At 33.9% G+C, this 26,408-nt stretch overlaps 2 protein-coding genes across 3 annotated transcripts in view; both read right to left on the bottom strand.

Moving 5' to 3' along the window:
• Positions 1 to 2,027: 2,027 nt before the first annotated feature.
• Positions 2,028 to 2,993, bottom strand: LOC111625552. Its single transcript, XM_023368714.1, has 2 exons — positions 2,934 to 2,993; positions 2,028 to 2,405 (listed from the first exon to the last, which is right to left on the bottom strand). The coding sequence occupies exons 1-2, from the start codon at positions 2,977 to 2,979 to the stop codon at positions 2,089 to 2,091; spliced, it is 363 nt and encodes a 120-aa protein (XP_023224482.1). The 5' UTR covers positions 2,980 to 2,993; the 3' UTR covers positions 2,028 to 2,088.
• Positions 2,994 to 9,424: 6,431 nt separating this feature from the next.
• The window catches only part of LOC111625543, a 39,121-nt gene continuing 22,137 nt past the window's right edge, over positions 9,425 to 26,408 (bottom strand). The window contains exons 2-3 of one of the 2 annotated variants that reach the window (XM_023368704.1): positions 23,684 to 23,766; positions 9,425 to 10,948 (exon numbers count right to left, since the gene is read on the bottom strand). In XM_023368704.1, coding sequence (XP_023224472.1) covers positions 10,706 to 10,948; positions 23,684 to 23,766 — 326 coding nt within the window. In that variant the 3' untranslated portion in view covers positions 9,425 to 10,705. Of the gene's footprint in view, positions 10,949 to 23,683; positions 23,767 to 25,892; positions 25,927 to 26,408 lie in introns of those variants that run through there. The other variant, XM_023368705.1, reaches the window with a different exon arrangement.

Raw genomic sequence — 26,408 nt, 5'->3', positions numbered from 1 at the left:
GACCTATCGGAATGTTCGATCTGGGACTCAGAAAAACTTATAAAAATCGCGCAAAAATAGGATGTGACGTTCTTGGTTCTAAGTTCGGTGTGCTCCGCTTCTGGATTTTTCCTGCGGTTCGTCGTCCCGAAAGAAGTTTTCGCCATCCTGTCCCAGCAAGTTTCGCCAAGGGTAATCTACTGCGAGAATCACCCCTTCAAGTCGTGCTGTGCGCCCCGGAGCCTACGTTTTCCTCATCATCTTCGCCAAAAGAAGAGAAGATCGTAGAAAAAATTGAAATTTATTTACGAACTGATTCACTCTGTGGATAGGTCTTACGCCGAAGAAAACAGTCGTTGTAAGCGAAATTTTTATATTTAATAAATAGTTTGCGATGGAAGACCTGTCTCAGTAAGTTTTTCCACTCCCACACAACAGTGCTGACCGCTCGACTGTCACGACACTTTCTCCCCAATCGGCAAACCTCGCATATGTATCAAATATTTCATTGTTAATTCATTATTTTAGGATGTTTCCGTTTTCGTAATCACGTAAGATTACTGGATAATTTAATTTCTACATTCATTTATGTTATTGCTCTCACTGTGTTCCAGATTGTACTTTCTGAGTACTTTGTCAATAATATACAGGCTATGCATGCCCGATACCCTAAAAAGTGGGTTTTCTGTAGGTACGATCTCAAACGCATCAAAATATAATGCATTTCCACGCTAATACCGTACATAAATATTTCCAGTTTTTCTGTTGTCTGGCCATTAATTGCGGGTTATTATGAAATAGTGATCAGAAATTGTGTCAATTTATAAACCGAGACCGTGAAAGCTCCCAAATGTTTAATGTAGAATGAAATAAAGTTGCCATAAACACTTACAATTAGCCAACTCGGCCCAAATCCAGCAAATAATTTATAGCAAATCATATAGCAGATCTTATTCTCAATGGATAGATGGAAACAAAGAGATCCTTACTCGAACCGAACTCTCGCATTCTCCACTTTTCGCCATTTTACACACCTTCTGCATGGATCTAAATGTAGAAAAAGAAGTATAATTATTCATCGAAAACGTATAACTCGATTTGAATTCCATTAGGCCTACTGTAAAACATATTGCGACGCTATATCGATCGGCTGTAAATGTTGGCCTACAAAGAATGAAAGTTAGATTATGAAATTTTCTACTAATTCATTGGTTCGGTGACGTTTTGAATTCAATTTTTCATTCAAAATAGCTTATTTTTTCATTTCTATTTTAACTTTTCTCCAATCAGTAATGACGCTGGCTTACGAATAGGCCGATACATCGCCAAACAAGACAGGAAAGTTATGCGATTCGCAAACATTTCCTACTCGTGTTTGTGTTTAGATTTTAATACTATAAAATTTTTGGCGTAAACGATACTTGGGCTTGGGATTACTCGATTTATTGCCAATTTCAGAGGCTAAATCGAACTTTGTTCGCGCATACAAAATCTTAGTTCTTAGCGGTAGCACATGCTCTTAAAGAACGACCCGACTTTCTTCAATGTATTTCTATCCCGATATTCACGGGTGCTGTATTGGTCAAGATTATCTTGCACGCAATCTTCGTGCTCAGCCGGGTCTTCGTTTGCTTTGGTGTTTCGTGGAGGAACCGCGCTCTCTCTATTGTTCACTCTTTCATCCTCCACATCTTCGACCAATCTATCATTGGTCGAACAAGGAAAGAAAGAATTCGCAATATAATAAATATATAATTTTCAAATTGAATTACGATGAATGGCGAGGTTGAGGCCGAAGTTTTAAACGCGAAAATGTGTACGTCGGACGTTCATTGCCGCTTTCCTGTTAGCCTAGAAGTTTGACAATGGTGTTTGGAATGTCGAGCATGATTCCATTGACTATACAAACACCATTGTCAAACTTCTACAGGAAAGCGGCAATGAACGTCCGACGTACACGTTTTCGCATTTAAAACTTCGGCCTCAATCTCGTTAATATTTATAAATGGTAACACTTGGAAAACATTTTCTGTAATTTGCCACGAGGGTAAGAAACTATTAAACTTGTTACTATTTATTAAAAATTAAGACGATGATTCTTCGTATTTCTCAGTATAACTCCGTCGTTAAACAGCTCATACATATTACAGGCCGATGATTCTTCGTATTTCTCAGTATAACTCCGTCGTTAAACAGCTCATACATATAACAGGCCGTTTGACAGGTTGGTCTTACCTTCATCACAGCTTGTCTATAAGCAGACTTGATGTTATTTTCAAAAATGTCCAAACCTTCGAATGCACCGGTCGAGGGTTCTAACTGCTTCAATAGGCCTTTCTTCATCTTGCTGCCTCGAAATTTAAAATAATCCAAAATTGTGTGGACTGACGAATCTTCGCACGTCCACATATTTATCCAATCCCTCACTAAATATGCAAAGAGAAAATTCACAACACAATAACTAACGCAACAACAAAAACTTCAACTTTAATTCTACTCTCAAACTAGATTAGATCTTCGTGCTTTTAAGTTTATTATAAAACTTTTTCTGTTATTTAAAAAAAAAAGACATATCAAATATATTTATTCAACGAAGTTCAGTTTAAAATTTTAGTAAATTTCGTCATATTAACGACCCTTCAGTACCAGAGTTAGACCTAATCCATGATATAAAAAAGGCCCGATTACTCGTTTAAACAACAGTAAATTGCAAAGCCCTAAATTATCTTCTTAACACCAGGCCCTAAACTGTGTCTTATAAAGCCCTCTATTTCAGCCCTCTATTACGGTCAGCAATACAGGAAGACACAAAAATCGTAAAGTCGCAATCTTTATATTTAATTTAATTAGGCCTAATTATATATTGTATATGGAAGTTTTTCTTTAAAGCCTTTAACTTCTAAAACGAATTTCTTATCCGAATAAATAGTAATGAAATGTAAAAATTCTCTTACCCCGGAGGATGGTGCAGGGGTCGATAATCTCCACCATCAAAAACATCTTCGAATCGCTTTCTAAATCGCACTCTTTGTCCAAGAGCAAAACAACGCAACAACAACAACTTTAATTGTTGAATTCCTTTGTTACGCGTTAAACCAAGAAGAAAGAGAATTTAATGAATAATTTTAAATTATAATTTCAGAATCTGACGCGTGTATAATAACGATTAAAAAACCACGTCACACCGGTGTGGGGATAGGGGTTAGAATAAGGACGGTTCGAAAAATGCACGTGGTGGTGCTGACGTGATCGCGGCACGAAATACAAACATGTAAGTATGAACACTTTGCGTTAACCAAGACCGTACACGGGAATATAAAACGAAATTAAAGCAAATACTTGGTGAAAATACAACAAGAAGTTGATATTTATACCGTAATATCGGGAGAGATGATTATTTAATTAATGGCCATTTATAGAAATGATTCTATACAATTATAAAACTAAGCGTGTATTGTAACATGGATCTGATGAATCACACCCGCCGAATAACTATTTAGTCGGCAACTTCAATATTTATTAAACTGATGCGTAATGTCACCAGAAAGGTCATGCTAAAATTCCGTTAGTTCCCTCCAAATTTTTATATGCTTAATTTAATACAAAATCAGCTGAACATTTGTGAAGTTGTGGCAAATCTTTCTCACAAGAAGTGTTTGAATTTATAACTATAATCATACGTTAATTTTGTTATTGCAACCGAAGACTCAAACCAAACAGGTGCACTCATTTTAAAAGAATAATCACATTGTCTAAGATACACTTCTCGTTAGCCCTGTTATTGTATTTGGGAAACGTGTTCATTTACTCATATTTTTCATTAACGGAGCCAGTGCCAAATCTTTAACTACCAAGTTTTTCGCATATTTGTGTTGTATGGACAATAGATTCGGCAAGGTATTCAAACATTGTAATAGAGTCTCATTAGTTATATCAATGTAGCATAGACACGAAATATTTGAATTTCGTTTTTTAAATCGCCACCTTTATATCCCGATTATATTCGTTATTCGATGCTAAATCTAAATCCATAAATTATTCATAAGGTCGTCCTCGTGTTTAATATAGAAATGTTGCGAAGGCAACCAAAAATGACACTTTGCTCTTCAAAAGGTACAGATTATTCCTTGATATATTATTGCTAAAAACAATAGTTCCTATGGAACTGTGTTTCGGGAATATTTGTACGCGTATCCGTTTCTTCGTAATCAAATAAACGTTCTCGTTTTCTCCATCCGAATACAAGAANCACTGGAGGTTGGTAAAATGACTTAGGCAAATGTCATTAAACTGAGCAGCAATATGGCCAGTGTGAACCTTTACAGGATGTTTCTTTTCAATAAAATTATTCACTGCATTTTGCTTTCTGTCCTTCACTTCCACCAGCACTTTCACTGGAGAGAGGTCACTTGGTAAAATTCTATCCAAAGAGGTTTGGCTTTACCTACTTTTTAAAATATTTCTAAAATGACTTAGGCAAATGTCATTACTTAGAGCAGCAATACGGCCNAAAATGACACTTTGCTCTTCAAAAGGTACAGATTATTCCTTGATATATTATTGCTAAAAACAATAGTTCCTATGGAACTGTGTTTCGGGAATATTTGTACGCGTATCCGTTTCTTCGTAATCAAATAAACGTTCTCGTTTTCTCCATCCGAATACAAGAAGAATTTTTTTTACCATTTTTCTGCGTTATAAATGCTTAAACGTGATACAGGGAATGTATCACGTTTACGGTGATACATTCCCATACTGTGGTTTAATGTATTTTCTGTAAAAAACTTTTTTTTTAACTCTTTCTGCCCTGTGGGTATTGAGAGGGCCTCATTTTGCAAGCCCATTATGGGTTCGGCCAGGCCCACAATGGGGCTGCCGGGTGGTGAGGAACGTGGCCAGATATATACGAAAAATTCCTGGNAAAATGACACTTTGCTCTTCAAAAGGTACAGATTATTCCTTGATATATTATTGCTAAAAACAATAGTTCCTATGGAACTGTGTTTCGGGAATATTTGTACGCGTATCCGTTTCTTCGTAATCAAATAAACGTTCTCGTTTTCTCCATCCGAATACAAGAATTTTTTTTTACAATTTTCTGCGTTATAAATGCTTAAACGTGATACAGGGAATGTATCACGTTTACGGTGATACATTCCCATACTGTGGTTTAATGTATTTTCTGTAAAGAACTTTTTTTTAACTCTTTCTGCCCTGTGGGTACTGAGAGGACCTCATTTTGCAAGCCCATTATGGGTTCGGCCAGGCCCACAATGGGGCTGCCGGGTGGTGAGGAACGTGGCCAGATATATACGAAAAATTCCTGGGGATTTTTCGACCCGTTCGGATTCGAGCCCGGGTCCCCCAGAGCGGTAGGCTGCCACCTTGACCGCTCGACCATCCGGCCGTTCCTGTAAAGAACTACATCATGTTACCGCGTAAAGCTTAAAAAATCAAAACTAAACTCCTGAAGGACGGCCCACCTTTAGTAACGGAGCCCGTTGCCCGGGGAAATACGGCATTACAGCATCACCTGTATTGGACGACCACCTGTCTAAAAGATCACTTTTTGAAGAAAACGTGGGTGGTGATCTCCATAGACAAGTTTTACTGTATTTTGTCTCTCACTTTTAAACTTCAATTATTCCGAACATAATTAAAAATTATTTCTAAAAATGTTTAACTTAATATACTGTAACTTCTTTCTGAATCTGATTTCTGTTTTGAACTCACACTGCTCATTTAAATGCTAAGCAGTGATATATCACTGAAACTTTGGCCTCAAGACGGCATCCACGCGTTAGAGGGGCCATACTCTGTTTATATTGGGCTCTAGGAATTACATGTCACTCAAATCCAAGCTGTCCAGTGAAGCCACAAAAACTTTGATATCATCTCATCTCACGATAATGTACACCATTGACAGTAACTGCATTTCAACCTTTAATCACTCTATTGGTTCAAAATCCACGCCAAATTGTCACTCGTTGGGCACGCATCGGTTGTTCTTGAACAACATAAAGATTTTCCATGCGACAAATGCAACAATTTTACATGTTAATGTACCCGTCAAGGTGGAAATGTGACTAAACAATAAAAATAATTTTCTTAGCAAAATTGTGTTTACTTGCTGATTCTCCAGCACCCAATCGATATATACTGACGCACCAAATAGTCGTTTGGCTTTAGCTGTTGAGTCAGTTGAATCTGGAATGGTGCAGATGCAGATCCGCTGCCTGGTGCTTCTCGAAATGTCCAATTCCAGCGACCGGTAGCGAATTGATGTTTCAAGACACTCAGCCACACTATAGCTCACAGCAGTAATGTTTTCGGCCGACCAGTAGTACAAGGAGGGTTGCTGTTCATAATCAAGCTACACCTACTTTGTTCAAATTTTTGAATCAGTCTTTGCAGTCACTTCATGTGGCACGTTTCTAGGAACGAAAATGCCACGTAATTTGCGCTCAGTCGAAGCAAAACTTTTCCCGTACTTATAATAAGTTTTCGTAATCATTATGCGCCCCTCCATCGTGTATCACTACATAGCAATTACCGGTAATTTCAATGTGTTTACAATATGTCACTTCATATAATGCTACAACCCAATAGAAAAACATGACATGCAATTTAAATCCTGCATTAATTTTGGGGCACTCTTTGTATGTAAGATGATGATTAATAGTATATAAGACTTTCCTATTTTAAATAAAACATTTTATTTCCAAATAATAAGTGCAACACGTATTAAAGAAGCGCTTCTCAAGCCTTTTGTGTTCACGGACCAGTTTTTTCCTCATTCCAATACTTCGCAGATTAATACTTTTGTGAAATAAAAAATTATAAAACGTATCAGCGCTGGTCAGCGATATGCGAAATAGGTCACTGGCAAAGGTCTCAGCGTCAAATTAGCCCCCGAACTTAGTTTTTTCTTTCCTATGAATCGTTTGTTGATGTTTCTTTGTCTGTTAAAATTAGGGTTTCTCATTTCCTAGTCCTTTGCTTGTCCCAGGATTCCGAGAAAAAAGTAATCTGTTTCCCGAGTTATAATTAATTGTTTTTAAGATATAAAATAAATCTTGAAATCGAATGATAATTTATTTTTCTTTTTTAAAGTAACTTAATACGTCCTGCAACTTTGAAAATAATAATAATAATAATGTTGTGTAAAATATGTATGAAAAATGACCTTTAAATTACGTAGAAATTTTCACAAATAGAAAAAATTTTTTAGTTTATTGGAAACTGCTTACAGCATTAACAACAACAAAATGCCTTTGAATTGAGTTGAAAATTAAAAGAAAAAAATGAACTTAGAAGGTAATTTTCGTTTTTCAAATAAAACATAACTCGTACAAAATATTATTGTAAATTTTCATAAGATTTTAAAAAGAAAATATGGTCAATACTTCGAACACTCAGATTCTTATTTTAGTAATGAAAAATCCTGCTATCGAGAATGCCCTTTTCGATTCAATTGACGTGGGTGGAATCTTCTTTAATGCATTTAAGAGAAGACGGACATTGTGTCCGTAGCCTGGAAGATTTTGAGTTCATTTTCGAGATGTGTTATAGTACTTCTTTTCCCGTCTAGTATCTACCTCGGCTGCTTTAACAGCGGCATCAAGCTTACAGCCTGATAATTCAGCTTTATGAAAAAAGAACTTCATACCCGTTTGTATTCTTGCCCAATCTGCACAACCTGGCATTATGTAGTTATTCAAGCTACTGAGCATGGTTAAAAATTAATAGAGCATCAGCGCAATTATTCAAGATATTACAGGTTCTGACAAATAAAGAATTTTCAGTCCTGCCACAAATAGACTACATACGGATTAACAATCTGTGACATGCCGTAACGAGCAAAAATTTTAAAAACTAATAAACAAGCTTAAAATTAATAAATATACTGTAAATGTATTCTGACAGTTTGCGTTAATTATACTTTCTATTTGCAAAATTTCCTCAACCTTAACACAAAATGAGAAAAAAGTGAACTTTTAAGAAATTTGCGGTATTTCCCGGGATCCTGTTAGAGAAACCCTAGTTAAAATCGTTTATTAGTGAATATTTAAAATAAATTGGATAAATCATTTCATTATTTTTTGACTATACAAAACAACGAAGATAAACTCTCTCGCTATTGACAATACTGTAATTCTGTTATGGTGTATTTATGATATTAGTTAGATGCAACAAAAGATATCAAATGTCTTGATACAAATTCTTCCGCGAAAATAAATTATATCCGGAAACATGTCACATGCTTGGATGTGTGACGTTTCGGCGTAGTCACGTGACATACTTTGTTCACGCCGCCGTCCAGCTTGCTGCCCCACAAGCTCAAGACATGGGTCCCGAAAGGCACACAGTCGGTAAGTAGTCCTATGAATCTTTTGTTTATGGCACTTTATATGTGGGTCGAGCGAAAAAATTCTATGCGTTTTGGAAATTTAAATAAGTTTCTTTTTAAAATAAAATTAAAAGAAAATCGCGTCCTGGTCTTAGTAGAAATAATTATTACCTTAAAATATTTAAAGTCAATTCATTAAAGGATTTCATGATAAGTTGGAAATGTTCCAACTCATACAACAAATAAACACTAATAATAAATATAATTTTCATGAATACTTTATTTTCAATTAACATCTTTTCATTGTGAAAAATAATTTTAGCAATAGTGAGATTCTTGCGTTTACAATGAATTAGATTAAATTACAGAATTTACAATATTTACGGATAATTTCAAATATCAAGAAAAATATGTAGGCTAATTATTATAATTTGATTGTTCAAAATTAAATACGTAAAAATAATTTTTTCAGACATAGCTCTTGTTGATTTCGAAAAAATCACAAACTTTTATAAAAAGAAAGAAAACCAGAAATGAATTTTGATACATTAAGATTTTTTTTGTACAAAATTCGTTTAAATATATTTATATCAAAGCAGTGGTATTTATATACCACATATATGCTACATTTGTTGTTTATACAACAAATACAAAGTAAAATTGAGAATCTAAAGGATATAAGAATACGATATGATTTATGTAATAAATCTAAATCTTTTAGTTTTAATTTAATTTTAAATGTTTTTGTTTTGGTATTTTTGAAACCGTGCCAGTAATTTATTTAAATGTTTTCTTAAGAGAACAGAATGATATATATATACATATCATTCTGTTCTGATATGTATATATATATATATCATCAAAATATATATAAATGGATTGCTGTGTATTAGTTAATATGACGATTTTTAGTCTCTGTAATCCAAAAATATTCTTGGTAGACAAATCTCACAGCAAGTGAGATTTGTCTACCAAGAATATTTTTGGATTACAGAGACTAAAAATCGTCATATTAACTAATACACAGCAAACCATTTATATATAATTTAATCTAAGACTATATATACACTTGCTGTGAGATTTGTCTACCAAGAATATTTTTGGATTACAGAGACTAAAAATCGTCATATTATATATATCATTCCGTTGTGTGTATTGCTGTTTTGCTTTATTATTTAAAATATAGATTTTATATATTAAAGTGTTTGTATTGTAATATATATTTTATATATACTGTATAGAGGAGAGGTGGCTAATATGGAATACCGAGGTTTCAGCTCTGTTGCTGCTATTATGTGAGAATACCATGAACTACTCAAGAAAGACTCCCACGCTGCAATGCAGTGAGAGTTGACTGCTTGTTGTTGTCGTACCACTCGCTACAGAACAAAGTGTGTTTTGTGATTTTCAAGAGTTTTTGCAGGCAAGTTTTCAAACATTTTAACCTACTAGTACACATGTGACTTGAACATCGATGTTAAGCATAATGTACACTAAAAGAATTGTAGTTTGTTATATTGTAGTCGTTTTTTAGCTAACAATGTTTTGTCTATCAGTTTAACGGTTCATTTTCCAAGATGACGTGTCGGGTATTATGGAATACTAGGATAAATGGATAAACTGAAAGAAAAAGCCAAAAAGAAGGAACTAGAAGCTTCAAAACAACAAAAGAAACCAAACATTCAAAGACCACCTGTTAAGAAATTAAACTTAGACCGACCTTCTAGACCTAAACTTACTAGAGATGACTCCAGCATTAGCAGCGGTGAATCGTTTCATTCTGTTGTATCATCTGTAATGGACTTCATGCCATCAACTAAAGAACCAGAAAACGAAGACGCTGAATGTATCTTCTGTAACAGAAAATTCTCCGAAGATGAACGAGGGAAAATTTGGATTCAATGCTTCAGCTGTTCTCTATGGGCTCACCTTGATTGTACCGGAGCAAAGAAAATTATATCTATGACTTTTGTAAATAGACTCGAAACAGAAATGACATTCACATAATCTTAAAAATATGGTTTTTATAGTTAAAAATAACTATGTTTTATGAAGTATAATTAGTTTTTCAATGGTTTAAACCCTCTATTTCATATTACCCGACTATTCCATATTACCCTCCATTTGTGACTTTTTTTAAATATATTTTTTTATAACAACAAAATAAGTATTATTTTTTTTACAAGTGGCAGTTCATTACAATTAGTTATAGTATTTACTCATGATGATTTTGGGATTTTTATTCAAAAATCAGTAAAGTTATTTTTAGAAATGTAAATGGTATTCCATAATACCCTCCTCCCCACTATATATATATATATTTATTTATTTATTTAAATCAACAAATAAATTTTTGCAACATTTTAAAATTTTATATTAAAAAGGAAATATTTCAAACGACAAAACTTTGCCAGTGATAAAGGTTTGTGTTCCAACATCACAAGTTTTCGTTTGTAATTTTGTATTGCTCGTTTGTTTGTGGTCTGTGAAAGTTCCGTTCCGAAATCTCTCTCTTTCGCAATCTATTTCTTTTATTTCCGACGTTTGATTCGACGAGACTAATAATTTAGTTAAGTCTTTCAGAGTTTCCAAAACTGCCGGTTCAATACCATCATTAACCTGGAAAAAAGATAATTGTTTAATTAACCTCTTCGGTTACAATCAAGCTAAAAAATAAATTTAATATTTGACTTAAGATTTGTTTCACACCGATAATTCATTATTATTTAAAACAAACATTTTTATGCATTAATGGCTTTCATTACAAAACGAAAATGGCGAAGCTAGATTCTAATTTCCGACAATGGCAATAGTCATCTAGCCCAAATGAACCGATTTAAAAATATAAAAATTTTCTCAAGTGTTTTTGGCTGTTCTAGCAGATATCGTAGGATACACGCTAAAAAAATATTGGAGGATAACGTAGAATGTTGAAAATTCAAATTTACTTACATAGAATAAAATGCACATTACAATATAAATACAAAAGAATTTAGACAACTATCAATACAAATAAAAATAAATATTTAAATATATATGGGAAAGTCAACCAAAAACTTTCCCAGCACTCAAACAGGAAGTTAAGGGAACCATTAATAAATTCGATAATTTTCAATTATATTTCGATATAAAATTTTAACTACTAAGAAAAGCTTAAAAGGAGATACAGTGGTGCCTCGTATAACGTACGCCTCGAATAACGGACGTTGCGAACAACGAACTTTGTTTGGCCATTACGTGACTCGAGCAACGGACTGGCTGCGAACAACGGACTTTCCGTTCGACAGTTACATCAGGCTAACAATGGACTTTCTGCGAACGAGTGCAAATGATGTTTCCACTCTTTTGCCGTTGCCAATGACAATCTGCTATTTTTATAATATATTAATATTGTTAGAATATATTATTAGTATATCTGAAGTACAGAGCTCCCGTTGGGATTCGGCTTGCTCCCTTGTTTATTACGTACATAACCTCAGTGCAGGGTATTTACATTTATTCAAGTGTTGTGCAAATTATGGCTTCTAAAAAAACAGAAAGGTGATTTCAATTGAAACAAAACAAGAAATCATCAGAAGGAATGAAACTTGACAGAAACTTCCTTGTCAAATGTGGACAGGTTCAGGAGTTTACCAACACTCATTATCCAAACACAGTTGAGGCCAACAGAATCAATGATCTCTACAATGACACCCTTGCCCGTCATCTCCGACAGGTGTTGAAGAAGAGAGAGAAACAGATCACTTTGGACCTGTTTTTCAAGAAGCCAGCTGCCAAAAGACAAAGGATGGAACAAGAGGAATTGACCCTGAAAGCCCCAGTAGCCTCTCCTGAATCTGACTCCGATTAAAAAACAATAAAAAGAGAATGCTGCAATGTGTAAAAAGTGTGAGATAAGCAGCGGGCCACATGTTAATCCCACAATGACCACTTACTCTGCACGGGCTCGTGAAGCCCGATCTCGGCGTCGTAGGAGGGCAAATCGAGTGGGGAGTGGCTGGGTAAGTTGGCAGGTGCCGGTTAGACAGGAGACAGGTCAACAGAATAACAAGCATTTATTAATTAACAATACTAAGTTACAAAACTACTAAAGCTAAATGCAATTATATTAAAGTATATACAGAAATTGGTGATTACGTTCTTAGATAGGTCGCTTTCCTAGTTTCTATTTTCTAGTTCAGAGAGAGAGCGCTTTTATAAAATCTAATCCCTAAATACCTCTAGGTGGACGGGAGAGTTGGCGAACGTCATCTGTATGGAAGGGTGTGGTGTCTTCTATGTTTTCTCCGACGTGATCGCAGTCCTTGGCATAGAGATCGACGAACACAAGTACTAAGAATACCTTCCGTGTGCGGACGCGTCTCGAGCTTCTAGTGATCTCCCCTTTTATATCTTTTCGTGCGAGAGCCGACACGTCATCGCCTCTTTGTTGACGATGACAGTGCAGTCTTCACACTTAACTGTCAACTTCCTCAACTCGTTACAAACTCGGTAAAATTCGATATAGTTTAAATTCCTCGGGTTTTTTCTCGAAGTTAATTAACCGAAAATTTAAATGTTTAAGCGGCCCTTGTCTGTATCTGTATGAATGTGTGAATAAAGTGATCCTCCACCTCCTTTTCACAACATCTGACTACCCGGCATAATTGGTGACTGCTCCATTTTCATTTTTTTATGGTACAGTACAGTTATTTTGTGCTGCAGAACGAATTATATGTTTTAACATGTATTTCTATGGGAAAATGCATTTCGTATAACGGACTTTTCACTTAACGAACGTTCACCTGGAACGGTATGTTAAGTATGTTATACGAGGCACCACTGTGCTTTATTGAATTATGATAAAAATTTCCATTTAAAAAACACCATGAACTAACTCAAAATTAAAATTGTGTGTGACGCCATCTGTAACGAGATGTTAAAAAATTATTATAAAAAGACAAAGGCTTAATTTTGTGGATAAAGATGGAGTTTTTAAAAAAATTGTAAATGCCAATAACGAGTAAAATTTTCATGAAGTCCTACCCTACCTGAGATATCATTCAAGCCCCACTTTATATCCCCACCTCTCGACATTTAACCACCAAAATTTAATAGCATCAATGTCCCCTATATACAAGTCACCGTGCCAAATTTGGCATCCGAACTTGTATACAGTAGACCCCCTATAAAACAGGTTCCTATAATTACGATTCCTATAAGACAGCAAAAAAATTGCTACGGTATCCGTAAAAAATGGTAAAAAAACTCCTATAATTACGTAAAACGTCATCAGGCAGCCGAACTACTTTCCGCGCCGTCAAGCGCCACGCTACGGAGAGATTACTATCGTCTGTACAGTATTATATATAAATTAGGTATTGTATATATAATTATATATTAACTTAATTTATTGTAACTTTATTATAATTATATATATATTTTCCGCCGCCTGGCGCCACGCTACGGAGAGTTTAGGCGAACTATCGTCTGTACAGTATGTAAATTAGGTACCGTAAGTCTAATACAGTACTGTAATTTTATACATTTCTTGTGAAAGAAACATTTCTTATTCAACGGCGATAAAAATTATTTATATTAATGATGTCTCCAAAGTTCAGCGAAGTTTTCACAGAAAAATAAGTTATTAGAAATCGGCCGCGGTTTGCTGAGTTGTTCCGCGCAGAAAACAAGCTTGAGCAATGGCGATGTCAAATGGTGCACACTCTGTAAGTAATCCTACAATTTTTTGTTTATAGCATAGTTTATATGGATTATTTCCAAAAAAAAATATACGTATTTTGGAAATGTTGAGTCGGATTAGTCTAGAATCGATTAATTTTATGGAAGAAAACCTTTCAAACAGCCGTAGTCCGTAAACTTCACACGTGTTGGGCTGTGATTGGAAGGATTCGTAAGAAATCGGATTCCTAAAGAATGGAACGTATCTACTGTCTTATAGGGGAGTCGACTGTATATGGTATATCGTTTCTAAATCTTTACCAAATCCTGAGATATTAAGTGAAATAGACGCCAATACACATGGGAAATGACATCTGTCTATTTTTTTTTATTATTAAGTTTTTTGTAAAAATTTCAAATTATCATTTTGTTGTTATAATGAAAATTAAACAAAATACACTACTTATCAATTTCATATATACAAATACCCATTTCTTGCTACAATTTACTTTCTAGAGTTTTATTTTTAAAATATTTATACTTACTCTACATAAAAGCAACCTGCTTTGGACTCTGGATATTAAAAGTTCTTTACTAAAAATAACTTGAATTTGTTTGAGAAGAAAAACTTCAAACTGTTGCTCTGGAATATAACTTGAATTCTAAGAAAGTTGCTCACATGCTTGACAACTTACTTCTAGTTACTACAAGTCAGTGTGGCCCCCAAATATAAAATGAAATAATTTAAAATATATTTTAAATTATTTCATTTTATAATAATTTAAAATATATTTTAAATTATTTTATTGCTAGCCATAAATGCTTCACTGTTTGCTCACCAGCCAGGCCATACTTTAAGAGATTGATGTTTCATGTAATAAGCCAACTACTACTGAATTATATAGGACTATTATATCATGATTATCTTAAATTAATTACTAAATAATTTGTCACTAGAGTGATGCATTAGGCACCATCTCTCATTATATTTAATAATTATAAATAAATTAAATAATTTAAAAATTTCCGGAAGAAAAGAATCGGTTTGGAGCTGGAATAGAAACCACAACTGCAATCTCCCACATACTGTGAAGATGTGTTGCCAGTTATGCTAACCGAGCCTCCAGTCTGATCTCTTCCAGTTATATTTAAACACAAGATAACCATCCTTGGTTACATCCTTGGTTTTTCTTCGAGAATTTTCTACATTATTTAATTTATTTATAATTATTAAATTTAATAAGAGATGGAGCCTAATGCCTCCCTCTAGTGACAAATTATTTAGTAATTAATTTAAAATAAATGCAATGTAATAGCCTGAGATAATCCATAGTTGTTGGCTTATTACATACAGTAGATCCCCCTATAAGACGGTAGATACGTTCCGTTCTTTATGAATCAATTTTGTAGGAATCATAGTTTACGGACTACGGCTGTTTGAAAGGTTTTCTTTCATAAAATTAATCGATTCTAGACTAATTCGACTCAACATTTCCAAAATACGTATATTTTTTTAAAAATAATCCGTATAAACTACGTTATAAACAAAAAATTGTAGGATTACTTACCGAGTGTGTACCCTTTGACTACGCTCGTTGCTAAAGCTTGGTTTCGTCGCGGAACAGCGCATCAAATTGCGGCCGCGATTTCTGATATTATTTTTCTGCGAAAACTTCGTTGACCTTTGGAGACATCATTAATATAAATAATTTTTATGGCCGTTAAATAAGAAATGTTTCTTTCACAAGAAATGTATAAAATTACAGTACTAAACAGACGATAGGTCGCCTAACTCGCCGTAGCGTGACGCTAGACGGCGAAAAATATATATTTAATTATAATAAAGTTACAATAAATTAAGTTAATATATAATTATATATACAGTACCTAATTTATATATAATTAATATATAATTATATGTACAGTACCTAATTTATATATAATTTATATAATACTGTCCAGACGATAGAAATCTCTCCGTAGCGTGGCGCTACGGACGGCGGGTAAGTAGTTCGGCTGCCCGATGACGTTTTACGTATTATAGGAGTTATTTTTACCGTTGTTTACGGATACTGCCACAATTTTTATAGGAATCATAACTATAGGAAACGGTTTTATAGGGGGACCTACTGTATATATAGGGTTGGTTGATGTTTCATATAATTTTCTTATAATTGCAATGTTCACTTATCAATATCACAACTGTTCGTGTTTTCTTAAATTCACGTTAAATTTGTGGATTCTTTCTATGATATAGAAACAAAGTTTATGTTCAAACATTGTTTAAGAAATCAATTTATCATAGTGATAAATTGGTCATTATCCAACTGTGTCCAAATGGGAATTGTCTTTTTCTTTCATACATTCTCCAGTATACAGTTTGGTTTGCTACAAGTATATTTTTGGTATTCAATTTGGTTTATTTGTTGTTCTGTGAATTCTTAAGAATAGCATCCAAGAAATATTTGAATACCTAGCACAAGTTCTTGGAAACAATGAGAACTTTCATAATCAAAATAGTTTTTAATTTTTGGATTTGAATACTCTTATCTGTACTTGGAATCACAGTGGATTAATTTGGATTAAGCCTAGCAATAAAATTTTTTTGCATATGTAAAAGTGATTTTACTTATTATAAATAAAACAAACTTAACTATTAAATATTTATCTGATATAGTTTAAAGATAAAGAAAGGAAAAATACTAAAATTACTCAAAATAGAAACATGCTGAAACAAAACAAAAAAGTTTGATACCATGCAATTCTGATTTACACAGGTTTAACTACATATCACTAGTTTTCATCTTCAGTTTTGAATATGTTTTGATTAGGTTATCTACAAGTCCTTTCATGTATATATAGTTTATAACTACTTCTTTGATATATTGTAATTCTTTTAATGTATCTTGCATATTTGTGCAATATGTAAATGCCAGTCTTTTATGTTCATGAGTCATCCAAGAAGGAGGGCACATACGTCAGATAAAATGGTAATTTTCAAAATATTTTGCATAACCCCAAACTTGTCAATCCCTTCAAGGATTCCTTAATCTTTTATCAACCCACCCTCTTCCTTTTTTGTTAATACAGTTCACAATCTATATAAATAAAACTAATGATCAGTCTGCTTGTCAGTTTGGATGCTAGTGGCAACAAGCATCCAAATATCAAGCAGAAAAATGTATGAACATTTTTTAACCAAACTTCATATTTTGAATCTGTTGATTCAAGAGAAAGTTAAAAACATACATATGATCTCAAAATATACATTATATAAATTAAATTGTAATGAATTTCTCTCTCTTTGTGCTTGCCAGATTGCAATACATCACATGAGGGCTGTTCGAAAAGTTTGCGACCTCAAATAGAACAACAAACAAAATAATGTTAAAACTTTTTTATTTTTCAATGTAGTCTCCTTTGTTAGCAATGCACTTATTTCAGTGATGTTCTAGCTCTTTTATACCATCACAATAGGTCAATTTGTCAAGGTGTGCAAAATACTCGTTCACCTCAGAGATGACTTTGTCATTTCAATGGAATCTCTCCAGCCAAGAAATTTTTTAGGTTTGGAAAAAGGTGGAAGTCACTGGGGGCCAAATCAGGTGAGTACGGTGGATGTGGAACTAATTGGAAGCAAAGTTTGTTTATCTTTTATTCAGTGATTCTGGCAGAATGTGCAGGTGCATTATCGTGGTGGGACAAAACCTTTTTCTTCTTCAAGTGTGGCCTCTTTTCTTCGATTTCTTTCTTCAGTTTTACCAAAAGTTCACAGTAAGAGACAGCATTAATGGTTTTTCCTCTTTCTAGGTAGTCAATAAAGATGATGCCTTTAGCATCCCAAAAAATTGAGGCCATCACTTTCCCCGCTGATGGAACTGTCTTTGCCTTCTTTGGAGGTGGCAAACTGTGGTGTTTCCATTGCTTCGACTGTTCTTTTATTTCAGGAGTGTAGAAATGGATCCACGTTTCGTCAGTAGTCACAAACTGATGCAAGAAATCCTGTGGGTTTTTCTGGTAGAAGTCCAAACACTCCTTTGACATCAAAGTGTGAACACGTTTTTGCTCAGAAGTCAGCAGACGCTGCACCCACCTTGCTGAGACCTTCATCATACCCAAATTTTCGGTTAGGATGTGGTGCACTCGGTCAACAGAGATGCCTGTTGTCTCAGCTATCTCACGCGTTTTCAAACGGCGATCTGCTAATACCAAATCGTGAACTTTGTTGATATTTTCTTCAGTGACAGCAGTTGACGTCCATCCGCTGCGAGGGTCATCTTCCACACTCTCTCTGCCAGATTTAAAAAGGGCTGTCCGCTGCAAGGGTCATCTTCCACACTCTCTCTGCCAGATTTAAAAAGGGCTGTCCATTTTTTCACAGTGGTGTACGAAGGAGCAGACTCGCCCAAAACTTCATCCATGTCAGCTTTGATTTGAGATGGGGTCAACACTTTCTTCGTCAGGTATTTTACGACCACACGAGTCTCCGTCTTCTCCATTTTTGACAAAGCATGTGCACACTGACTATCTGCTAAGCTGTCGTGGCAAACTTTATGACAAATCAAGCGGAAATTGGTATCGTATCTCTAGCAAAGATGGCTGAATTATTCCCGCCAAAAATTAAATTGATTGCAGCGCTTCATATAGGCAAGGCCGCAAACTTTCTGAACAGCCATCGTATCGATCAGCAGCTTCCTGTCAGGCAATTAGCTACAAGAAAATTGTATCATTGTAGTATAGTACTAAAAAATAATTAGTGAGAAATTAGCCAAATGTGAGAAAAGTTGGAAAAAAGTGATGTCATTCTGCTAGATGGCACTTCATACTGCATGGTGAATTTTTTGAAACATTAGTATTTTGTATTGTGTTCATGGTTACTTAGGCCTAACTATATTAGTAAAATTTTTATTCATATAAAAGACTGATTTAATAGAATTTAACATATACTGTATATAAAAGTCAAAATATGTATATATGGTACTTATGTATGTTAGGTAAAGGGTTCTATATCATTCAACACAGCTACATAAATTTCGCACAAATATTTTTTGTCACCCTAGAAAAAAATACTATGGGAACCTCACTCCAGCCACTCCTAAAGCCCTCTTAAGTCCAAGCAATTGTTTTGAGTTTTGCAGTTTTATTATTGCAAATACAGTCGACCCCCCTATAAGACAGTAGATACGTTCCATTCTTTAGGAATCTGATTTCTTATGAGTCCTTCCAATCACAGCCCGACATGTGTCAAGTTTACAGACTACGGCTGTTTGAAAGGTTTTCTTCCATAAAATTAATCGATTCTAGACTAATCCGACTCAACATTTCCAAAATACGTATATTTTTTTTGGAAATAATCCATATAAACTACGCTATAAACAAAAAATTGTAGGATTACTTACCGAGTGTGCACCATTCNGAGTATATTAAACAACTTCCCAAAGTTTCACGCCAACCGGATAAACGGTGTGGTAATGCATGAATGACACACACACACACAGACAGACAACCATACATTCATTTTTATATATATAGATTTTAATCGCCGTTGAATAAGGAATGTTTCTTTCACACGAAATGTATAAAATTACAGTACTGTATTAGACTTACGGTAGCTAATTTACATACTGTACAGACGATAGTTCGCCTAAACTCTTTGTAGCGTAGCGCTAGACGGCGGAGAGCATATATACATAATTATAATAAAGTTACAATAAATTAAGTTAATATATAATTATATGTACAGTACCTAATTTATATATAATACTGTACAGACGATAGTAATCTCTCCATAGCGTGGCGCTTGACGGCGCGGAAAGTAGTTCGGCTGCCTGATGACGTTTTACGTAATTATAGGAGTTTTTTTACCGTTTTTTACGGATACCATCGTAATTTTTTCGCTGTCTTATAGGAATCGTAATTATAGGAACCCGTTTTATAGGGGGTCTACTGTATTCAGGTCAATAAATGCCATTTTAGTTACTAAGACCATTGTTTTTATTGTGGCTGTCTGCCATGTTTGTTTTGTAATTGTATATAGAATAGGAACTCCTTTCTTCTTTCCTGTAATTCTTATTTCTTCTGTCTTTAACCCTTTTCTGTCACATGACTGGAGCTTTACTGTTTGCGGATCCTCATTGGCCAGTGTACAAAGGGAAAAGAAGGGGTCCTGCTGAAAGTGGACCTGGGAAAACCAGGAGTTGACGAGAGTCACTTTTTGAGTTTGCCACTGATGAGTTAGGTGGTCAGGTGAGAGACTGAGTTACAAGCTACAAGAAGCCAGTCCTAGGAAGACATGAGAGAGAGGGTAAGTATATACCACATGCTGATAGTGACTTGGAACTAAGTAGCAAGCCCTTCTCTACAAGCTCAATGACCTGCCTTGGCACATATTTAATGGTAACTGGTTGTTATTACCCTGGATGTGAACAGATTGGATGTTCACCATCCACAAAGTGATCATAGTCGACATTACCCCAGTATCAGGACCCTCCGATCTAAGCTACCGATAGACTATCCAACCATCCTTCATCCTTTCTTTTCTCTTTCTAGTTGTAAGTAGTAATGTATTAGGTTTAAGTTGAATTGTAATTGTCTTAGTTTTAAGCAGAATTGTATATAAATTAATTTTTGCAGGAAGTTTGAGTGAGTGGGGGGACATAGTACATATATACAGTGGAACCTCAGTATACGACCTTAATCCGTTCCTGATGTTTGGACTTATACCGAATAGGACGTATACCAAACCAACCTTTCCCATAAGAAGTAATGCAAAAATGATTAATCTGTTCTCGTGAAAAAACCGTCTTGATATGGTATATTAATGGGGTTGTAAGATGATTTAAACACTGAGCACATTAATAAAAAAATAAATTTTATTGTAGATTTTTAAAGTTATTACAGTATATTGTATTATATTATTTAAATCACTAAATCTAAATCAAATCAAATTAAACTCTCCTTAACACTAAAATACAAAAACAAAAAATTTTCTATTCTATGGAAGAAGAGTCCCATTCTGGTCTTTTTACTTTTCCACCTGTCTCTTTTCACTAGGATCAGCAACTTGTATTAAAAATCTGTCCAAAGAACTTTGTGTCTGTCTTCTCCTCAGGATGTCTCTAAAGTGTGACATTGTCTGATCTTCCCAAGCGATGCTATTTCGATTTGTTTGAACTTTGTTAGGGTGGTATTTTTCTGCAAAATTTTTCACATCCATCCATTTTGCAAGATTTCTTTGATTAATGAAGAAGGAGCTTCTTCTATCTCTTCCTCCTCTGAGTCAGAAGAGAGTCTATTCATTTTAGTCTGATGCTCATCGTTCTCCAGTTCCTGTAACTCCTCAGTGGTCAGTTCTTGATTGTGTTCTTTTATTAATTCTTCCACATCATCATCACATACATCCAGTTCCATGGATCTGGCCAGAGAAACAATATCCTCCACTATAGAGGCCCTAGATTCGACGTCCCTTTCGGTTACTGCTTGTGGCCACAAATTTCTCCAAGCGGAGTTCATTGTTCTGTGGGAAACCTCCTGCCAAGCTTTGTCAATGAGCGATATAGAATGTACGATATTAAAGTGATTTTTNCTCAACAATCTCTTTTTTTCAGTTCCATTGTGATTCTAGTCATTTTTTTAGTTTTCTGTTGCTTTCCATTTGCCTTTTTGCGATTCATGATTAATAAAAATAATAAAATTTTACTTACAAATTAAAATCAGAAGAAATTTAACAAAGTTATAAACCGTGGCACCGCGAACGTCTGGTCTGGTCTAATACTGTACACCGATTGTTCTACTTATTCATAGATTGTGCATGTAAAGTACTGAACGTATTGGCCTTTTAACAGAAAGGAAACAAAGGAAGCACTGACTTTGTTAATTGGACACATGCGGTCGGGCAATATAAAACAAGGTGTTGATTGTAAACAGAGGGAAAACAAAGGAAGCGCTGACTTTGTTAATTGGACATGTGCGGTTGTGCAATATACCACAAGGTGTTGATTGTAAACAGAGGGGAAACAAAGGAAGTGCCGACTTTGACGATAGACCATTTGCCATATGGTAAACTACTAAAAAACGTAAACAAGTGACGGACATTACTGTAAGCTTGATTCTCATCGAATGACGGCGGACCCGAGTGTAAGCTGTTCGGGCAAGAAAAGGTTGTGATTGGTCAGAAGTCCAGTCCAAAAATACCCTTAAATTGTGGAGCAAATGAGAGAGGGAAGAGAGAAGGACAAGAGACTGGTACACGGTAGTCTCAGGCACTTGGGAAGCTCGCTGAGCTTAGAAAGAGCATTCTTTTCTGGTAACTATCTCAGGGACGGGTAAGTGCGGAGACTGGATGGACCATGCAGTTGAGCCAACTCCACAAGCTGACTGAGGCCTCTCCAAAGTTTAATAGTTCCCAAAAGCCAATCTAGTACGTGAGGCACCACGCTTTGTCATCCTGTATATACTGTACTATGTTTTCGAACTTGTACACTACATATAGAATCTATAAATAAACTGTAAATATTGTATAACTTGAGTGTGGAGGTGTGCTTTCCATTGAACTGGAATCACTATATCGAATTGTGATACACACGGAAACCAACTCCATGAGACGGAGTTTGGGAAAGAACTTCACTAGATCTTCACTGTGCGTATAATTGAATTAAGTCGTATACCGAAAAAATGTCGTATACCGAGCAAAATTTGTTTCGTCAAAACAGGACGTATTCCGAATTGGACATATTCTAAAGCGAACGTATACCGAGGTTCCACTGTACTTTTGTTCTTTGTAATGGGTAGTCCAACCTCTGTTCCCTCATTTTGATCAGTAAAAATGTGATTTGAATGTTATTTTCATTGTCTTATTGTCATGTGTTTCCCATCCTTTCATATTATCACTCTCTCCCAACCAGACCTTACCAAGGATTGGTAAGGTCTGGTTGGGAGAGAGTCAAAAGCCCAAAAGCCCAAGCAATGCTGGGCATATGCAGCCCTCAAAAGTCCAAAAAGTCAACCCTCAAAAGCCCAAGCAATGCTGGGCATATGCAGCCCTCAAAAGTCCAAAAAGTCAACCCTCAAAAGCCCAAGCAATGCTGGGCATATGCAGCCAGTAAACGAATAAATCTGTGAGCCAATATTAATTCACACACTGTTTTCATAGAAAACATCTTACAACGTGCAATTCGAAATTGAAATTTATTCTTAATTGTCACGTACATAATTCATACTAATAAGTTTTAATATTCAATCAATCCCCAAAAATACCTTATCAATTCCTGAAGGGGTCAATATTGATGACTTTACAGTAATGCCTATATTCTAAATGTATTGGTGGTGCTAATTTGATCTAATTCCAGCTTAAAACCATACTGTATATATTTTTGTTCATTTGATCTAAACATACATAAAAATCAAGTTTCCTCTTCTATATAACAACAATGTTATCAATAAATGATAAACAACATATAATTTCATATATTTCTGTCTTTTCATTCTATTTTTTATAGTACTGTTGTCACACAAAATGTTTGAGTTTCCTTCTCCCTTGTATGTATGGTACCATTGTAATTTATCATCAGGTTTGAAGAAGAATGATGAATAGTGGGTAAAGCACGCACACTAATTCTAATAATTCTAATATTTTATTGATATCACATTAAAACATATTTCAAAAAATAATTATTTAAGAAAAATTACTATTACCTGGTAATTTGAATAGCAGCTTTCATCTTTATTTTCTCTGGTATTAAAATCTTTTACTTCTTTTGTGAATGCAACTTCTTTTGCTAAAACAAATATATATATGTTTTAGTTTTATGTTTCCATTAATAGTTTTCTACTTCAACATTTAAAATTAAACAAGTTGAAAAAATATCTGTCATTATAATATAAACAGAATAAACTGCTTATAACTTTTCAAGAATAGACATGTTTTTTAAGGTAGTCACAAACATCACTGAAACAAAATTGGATAAAGAGTATGTACATATAGTAAAATAAAACACTTAATGATTTTTACACTCAAGAACTTTAAGTTAGAATAAATTCAAAATTATCAAGTCTAAATTGTCAATTATTATTTATATTTTAAATATTTCATAAATTTTATTAATAAAAAAACAATAATTTATATGAAATAAATTGTAAAAAGTGAAATTATTTTTAAATATACAGTACTTCCAAATTTTGTCTGAAAAAACTGATTATGCTAGGAATAAAAAAATAATGTTAATTGTGGTAAACAAAACTTTTGTTTCATTCAAAATTGGCATAAAATTCCATCTATAACTAATTTAGCAAAAGTAATTCTGTTTTTAAATTTGAAAACTTGATTTTTTATGCTCAATTAACAGATTTCTCAACAATTTTTCATCATCATCTATACAATATAACATTTTTTAAAAGGAATTTTAGAAATTTATCATATTTTCTGCCAAACATACTGGAACTCTATCATTGATTCAAAGCCTACACAGCACCAATAATAAACTTATTAGCAATTTAATAGAATATTTATTAATAATTTTTGATAATTTGTATGCTAATTTCCTTAAAATAATTAAGAAATCTAAAAAAATTTTTTAAAAGGAATATTCAGAACATAAATATATTTTGTTTCTTTTTTGACTAAGAAAATAAATTTAGTTTCTTTGAAACCACTGTAATTTATTAACAACATAACAGTAGACAAACAAATTCTTACTGGAACTAATTAATTTAAAAATAAACAAACACCTTTCACTAGTTCAGCACAACATTTAATATGTTGTGCTGGACTAGTGAAAGGTGTTTGTTTATTTTTATATAACACTAGACTGACTGGACTAAACTTTATACCTAAAAATGGCTGTAAGGGGTCATTTCATCATTTTGCAATTAACTTCTTGTATTTAAGATTACAATTAAATTTTTTACCAAACTCTCAGTTCTTTGGTTTTTAATAGTATAAAGTCACTTACTGAAAAACTTTAACAATAATAAGAAAGTCATGTTTTTGTATACATACTGTATACAAAATTGAATTTTAGCTATATTTTTGTTAGATACAAGTTTATTTAAACTGGTATCTAACAAAAACGCAAAATATAAATGAATTATCGTCTTCAAGATTTCAACAGTTTGTTTAATTAAGTGTAACTGTCCAAGCATACTATGGTTTTTTCTATTTATCCTGTGCACTTCCACATGTGGGTTTCAAGAACTAGGAACAAACGTGATCTGTACTATTTCTCCTGCAGTGTCCAATGAAGCATTTCCTGAGATTATGCTGATTTTTGTCAATAGGCACAGTGGTGACCTGCCTCTTGAAAGACCACTCAATGAAAAGACTTTGCAAAGCTCTTTCACTAATTTTAAAATGAAGTCAAAGCATTTGATCATTTTCCTTGTTATGGCTTTGTTGAATGTCAAGACATTTATAGTAGCCAAGTCAAGAACGCTATAAAATACCTGGACCAACAATTTTCTTGATCTTGTTTTGGTAGAATATTTTTGAGCTTTTTGATCAAGAATGAATGCCTCATTTTTGAAGGAGTTGTAAAAAGCTAGTTTCAGAAATTTTCCTCTGGTTGTTGTTCCCATTGAAATGAAATGTACTAATCACATGTAATGTAATAGAAATGTGATTTCTATTTAGTTTGAATTGGTACACTAAGTTTACTAATGCAAACCCCACTCCTCACTGTGATTAAGTTTGGTGCTTAATGATAGGCCTAGTTAACTAGTAGTTACAACTAGCATATGTTTTTACTAGTTAAAAAAATAATTAAATTAATAGTTTATTTTTAACTCTCTCTCTCCTTCTCAGCAATATTAATTATAATATATGAACACACCTGAATTATATTTGCCGAGCTTTTTCTCTTTATTCAAACGTTTTCAGCATATTTGGATAGGCCATCCTCAGGTTTTCATTTATCATTCCAAACTGGAACCATTCATTCGAACTTTATTTTGATTGGAATTTTTGAAATAAGTTAACAACTTTTTGTATATTACATAAATAAACAAAATAAATAAAAATAAAATATGTCACTAAACGTGCTACATATTATCAAAAATTAAATAACAAATTTTACATGTGTCTAAATTATAATATAATAACTTCTTATAACTTCCAGTTCCTATTTTATGGATTACTAGCAGACCCCGCCACGCGTTGTTGTGAGTCAAAATGTATCTATTATAAATGTATAACACTTCCCCAGTGGGGGAAAATTTTTCAAAAAATTTTTTCTTAGTGTGCATTCTGTTGACGTACCCTATTAAAATGCAAAAACCCGCATCTAAAATAGTATAATAGAAGCCAATTTTTTCAGAGTAAGCCTTAATCCTGTCTCTCTCCCCCGCGGGGAGAATATCAAAAAATCCCTTCTTAGTGTACATTCTGTTGACGTATCCTATTAAAATGCAATCAAAAACGCAAAAA

Source organism: Centruroides sculpturatus, unplaced genomic scaffold (assembly GCF_000671375.1).
Source record: "Centruroides sculpturatus isolate CEXI.00-Female unplaced genomic scaffold, Cexi_2.0 scaffold341, whole genome shotgun sequence".
In the NCBI taxonomy this organism is placed as follows: Eukaryota; Metazoa; Arthropoda; class Arachnida; order Scorpiones; family Buthidae; genus Centruroides; species Centruroides sculpturatus.
Note: the sequence above shows the minus strand (reverse complement) of the source record. Positions and strands in the feature narration are given on the sequence as shown.

Coding starts and splice junctions, on each gene's coding strand:
- LOC111625552 (XM_023368714.1), bottom strand. CDS start 2,979: ATGTTTTTGATGGTGGAGATTATCGACCCCTGCACCATCCTCCGGG. Junction 2,406..2,933: donor CCCCTGCACCATCCTCCGGG/GTAAGAGAATTT, acceptor TTGCATATTTAG/TGAGGGATTGGATAAATATG.